This window comes from Medicago sativa, chromosome 8 (assembly GCF_051527215.1).
Source record: "Medicago sativa cultivar Bolivia chromosome 8, Bolivia_mono, whole genome shotgun sequence".
Classification (NCBI taxonomy): domain Eukaryota; kingdom Viridiplantae; phylum Streptophyta; class Magnoliopsida; order Fabales; family Fabaceae; genus Medicago; species Medicago sativa.
In genome coordinates, this window is record NC_140756.1 from 18,248,123 (window position 1) to 18,252,995 (window position 4,873).

A 4,873-nucleotide genomic window follows, 5' to 3' on the forward strand; every position below is an offset into this window, starting at 1 on the left:
TAAATAAGAAGTAAATTGTCAACACTTATACAAGGGTTAATAGGTCTTTACCCCTCTGTAATATAAGTCATCTTCGGTTTCCCCCCTGTATTTTTTTTATTTACTCCTGTAAAAAAAAATTGTTTTGATTTACCCCCCTAATAGGCCAAACAAAAACCAATTTTATTTTTTTTTAAGAAATTTTCGTTTTTGTTTGGCCTATTAGGGGCGTAAATCAAAACAATTTTTTTTACAGGGGGTAAATCAAAAAAAATTACAGGGGAGAAAACCGGAAATGACTTATATTACAAGGGGTAAAGATCTATTAACCCCTTATACAATGTAACGAAAGGAGCATAAGCAACCCATAAAACAAAAGTGACACCACAGTGCAATGCAACCAGTGTTGGTGTTGCAAACAAACTCGATATGTAGAAAACATAATATCCGTCAAAATATAAAAATGTTAACAAGTTTGAAAAAAGAAAACATATTTGTCGAGTAATCTATTCAATCAATCTAAATCTAGATTTATCGTTCAAAATATAGAGAGCAAACCACCATTTTGATCCTGAAACTATATTGTGTAAATCAAATAGTCCTTAACTTAGGAAAGCATTTCATCTTCTAACATACATGTCATGCTATTGAACTTCATTGCTTTGAATACTACATGGGTTAAGTTTGGTTCTGGTCTTTCATTCTTTATAAGTTCAATCACTGGCCAACATTCTATGTTATGAATACCTCAAGCCTGGCAAAAAAAATTAAAAGAATTAGTCTTGTAATTTGATGTGTAATTTGTTTAGTTTTGTTTTGTATATATTTAGAGGAACTATTGATTTTCACACTTTAGGAACTATTAACACGACATACAAGCATGACAATTAACAGAGGGGCGAAATAGTTCAAAGTGTGAATAGTTAAGAGACTGATTTGAAGAGTGATAATTCAGTATCAAATTGATTGTTTATTCAATTTTGGAGGGATGAAAAGCAAAGAAAACTCTTTACTGTGATCAAAACTATTAAGTTATTTATTTTCTAAGATAAGATAAGATTAAAAATATATATTTAACCTCTTTTTTTAGTGAGGTAGTCTAGTGGTTGGAACTGTACATTTTAAATATAGAGAAGTGGAGGGTCTGAGATTCAAACATTGACCCCTACATATATTATAACTCATGGCGACTATTTAACCCTTTTTATTTATTAAGCAAAACTAAAAAACTTTGTAACAAAAAAAAGACTGCGACTGCCCATCATAGATAGCTCATAGATTCACCTAACTAACCTTGAATATTCATATTTTCTTCGTGTTGTGACCAACCAAAAAATGAAACGTGAATCATACACACATTTACATGCAGCATTTCTTATTGACCCATTGTAATTGTGATTTGTGACAATCAACTGCAAGCAACCACAATAAACTATGGGCAAGCAAGCACACTGAATGAAAGAAATGTACAATCGACACTTTGTTAGTTTTGTTGATAGCAATTTTACTCTCATGTTACAATAATAACATAACTGTTATTTCAGATTAGGTGGACCAACAATCTGCCGTTGAAATCTTGATCATTTTCCACGTGTCATGATTAAGATTGTTCTTAGATTCCTTTTTTATTTTCTTTCAGTGGACCCCACCACTTCGGTTATATCTTCTGTTTTGGAAAACCGACAACATAGAATGATAACTAAAAAACAACCAACAAACATCATTAACACTCACAAACATAAATCTCTTACAATTTTTGTAACTGCTACCATCCTCTTCTTCTTTGCTCTCTCTTTTCCTATGTGAACTTTGTTTCTCAATTATCATCATCATCATCTTTCATTCAATGCTTCACTTTTCTGGTGAGTCATTTATTGTTGTGTTTGTGTTTTACATATTTATGACTTTGCTTTTTCTTGTGAAAATTTTGTGTTCTCTTCTCTGTCTTTTCATTGATTTTTTGTTCACAATTCTCATTTCTTTTTGCTAAACCTTCAAATTCAAGCATTATATTGTAAACTATATATATTACCACCCTTCAAGATTATTTTGTAATTGCAACACTTCTGTCTATGTGTATATATGTGTGCATTGTCTTTTGAAATAATGTTGTCCATTCTTTTTATTGGCATGCATCATATGATTGATAATTAACACTTGATGTTGGTTGGTCTTGAGGATGAACTGTCACTATCACTAACTGCAGAAGAGATTTTCTTCCTAATTGCACAATATCACTATTTGATTCATATGTATTACTATATGTCTACATGCATTTTTGTTTTGGACAGATTAGAAATTATAAAAAGAATAATAGATAAGGGATGGCAGCAACAGAAGTGAGGACTATGTGGTATAGCACTGCCAATAGTTACTTTGTCCAAGAAGATGCAAGAAGAGCTCCCGAATTCGCTTGTTGCCAATCTTCATGTGCAACATCAAAATTGGACGATCTTGGATTTGTCTCTGCAACTGATGAATCTGCTCATAATGCTGTAAGTGTCACACATTTTAATCATAAATTTGCAATGTCCTATTAAATGCATGACACAAGATGGTGGTTGAACAAGCCATTGTTGTTCTGCGATACCCTATTTAATACAAAGTATTGTCGAATAGTGGTGATCGAAGCTCTATAGCCCTATAGCCCTATAGCGTAGAGGAATTTAAACAAACCGCCAATTCCCGTGGTGATGAGAATCATGATTCAACTGATAATTTACATGATGAATTCCAGGCTGCTATTATGAAGAAAACACGCATGGAAGGAATGTTAGAGGCATACAGTAATAATTCTAAAGCATGCTCGGAAACAGTGACTAAATACGAGACAATGGAGGTTGATTCTGTTGGCTACGTAGTGCCCGAACAAACAAAGGATTTCTCCTTGGATTCAGATTATTCTTGGATTGAAGATGACGGTGCTCAACCATGGTGGAAAACTACAGATAGAAATGAATTAGCTTTCTTGGTTTTGCAGAAATCACTCAATTATGTTGAGAATTGTGATCTTCCTCCTCCTCGAAAGAAGTATCTAGGAGAACAATCATATGCTGAGGCAAAGGAAGGTTTGGATTCGGGGTTGATGCATAGAAAGATGGAGACTCCATCCAATGAAAGGCATTTATCTTTTTCTTTTGACAAATCAAGGTATTTTCAATTTTCAAGTTGGATTTATGGCACCAGATTTAGTGTGTGTTTGGATTGGCGTTTGCATATGTACTTTTGGTTAAAAATGAGATTTCTCTTGCGTGATTTATGTTTGGATACTTTTTTTTCAAACGTATCACAAAATTAAATTTGTAAGGATTATATTAACGAAAAAAGTATGTGCAGATACCAAAAAAGGCTAAAAATTTTATAATATAATATAACAATGACTTGGTAAATAGGTGAATCATAAACGATGAAGGATGAAGTTATAATCCCTTTTATGAGTTGCAATTTGTTCATCAACTAGATAGTTGATGACAACATGTTACACCAATTGATTCAAATAACCATAGGATTGTATATGACATATTTTTGTTTATGATGTTTTACCAAGTGATCATCTTTGAAATTGTTGCAGTAATACCACCATCCAAGAGGGTGACATAGAACAAGCTTTTGAGGGAGACCAAAGCAAAGCTCAACTCATGGAAGCATTGTGTCATTCGCAAACACGTGCGAGGGAAGCAGAGGAGTTAGTAAAACAGGCTTATGCCGACAAAGAGCGCATTATTGCACTCTTTTTTATACAAGCTTCACAACTTTTCGCATACAAGCAATGGTGTGCATTGTTACATTTGGAAACTCTAAACACTCAGATTAAGAATAAGCATAAGCCGGTTTCTACTCTCTTCCGTAACACTCTTCCTTGGTCGTCTGAAGGTAAGAAACAGTTGATAAGAAAGCGAAAATTCGTTAATGACAAACAAGAAAAACTAGGCAAGTTAAAAAGCGATGTATTAACAACAAATGATGCTGCATTTGCTTTAGGTTTGAGTCTTGTTGGAGCTGGATTACTTTTAGGATGGACCGTTGGTTGGATGTTACCTAGTTTATAGTTATGTAGATATTTGTATGTTGTTTTTGTAGATTTGATGGTCTTTAATGAACATTCTGCATTATGATAAATAATATAAGTCAATATGCGCAAGTTTTTTCTTTTTTGTCTTTGGTTGCATATTTGGTTAGATTTGAACATGAATACTGATCTTGTAGATAGGACCTTTCCTGTTATCGATCAGGTGTATGGAATAGGGCTACAAGATTTTAAAAGATTAAATACATTTTTAGTTTTGATATATATTTTTTGTTTTAGTCCTTTTAATTTTTTCAACCTCTACCTTTTAGGAAAACGGGTGTTTTTTTGTCCTACCAAAGAACTAATGATGGAACCATGAATAGTGGGGTACCATATACGGTGGAGGAAGAAAGAAGAATGGCAGGAGGAGAAGAAGACTTGAGAGTAATTAAAAGCATAAGATGCAAAAATGGAAGATGCTTAGAGTTAAACCATGGAATGAAGAACATAATATTAGTTAATCATGTTTATCCTTAACGTCCATCGTAGACTTAGGTGAGACAACACTTAGGTAATAATAATTAACATTGCAAATTAAAAGTAATTGAGAAAAACTGGTTTGCTAGAATTATTATGAAACAAAAGAAGTGTGGGTCAAATGGAAAAAAAAAAAAAAAAATCTCAAAAAACAAGCGTAGGTATTTGCCTCCACTCTCTTCTACCTGTCTCCGCCCACGACTAAAAGCACCTAGTTTTATAAATGGTGGAGACTAAAAATGGTAAAATAAAATTACAGAGATTTGAACTTGCAAAATTCATAATATTATGGGTGAGAAATGCTACCGTCAAACTCTTTGTCACACGCTTACTAACACACGCTCCACA

At 33.2% G+C, this 4,873-nt stretch overlaps 1 protein-coding gene across 1 annotated transcript; it reads left to right on the forward strand.

The window, feature by feature from the left end:
* The first annotated feature begins 1,704 nt into the window (after positions 1–1,704).
* On the forward strand, positions 1,705–4,120 carry LOC146897497 (uncharacterized). The gene is made up of 4 exons (XM_085735546.1): positions 1,705–1,841; positions 2,271–2,474; positions 2,717–3,129; positions 3,551–4,120. The coding sequence occupies exons 2-4, from the start codon at positions 2,304–2,306 to the stop codon at positions 4,026–4,028; spliced, it is 1,062 nt and encodes a 353-aa protein (XP_085591672.1). The 5' UTR covers positions 1,705–1,841; positions 2,271–2,303; the 3' UTR covers positions 4,029–4,120.
* Positions 4,121–4,873: the final 753 nt, after the last annotated feature.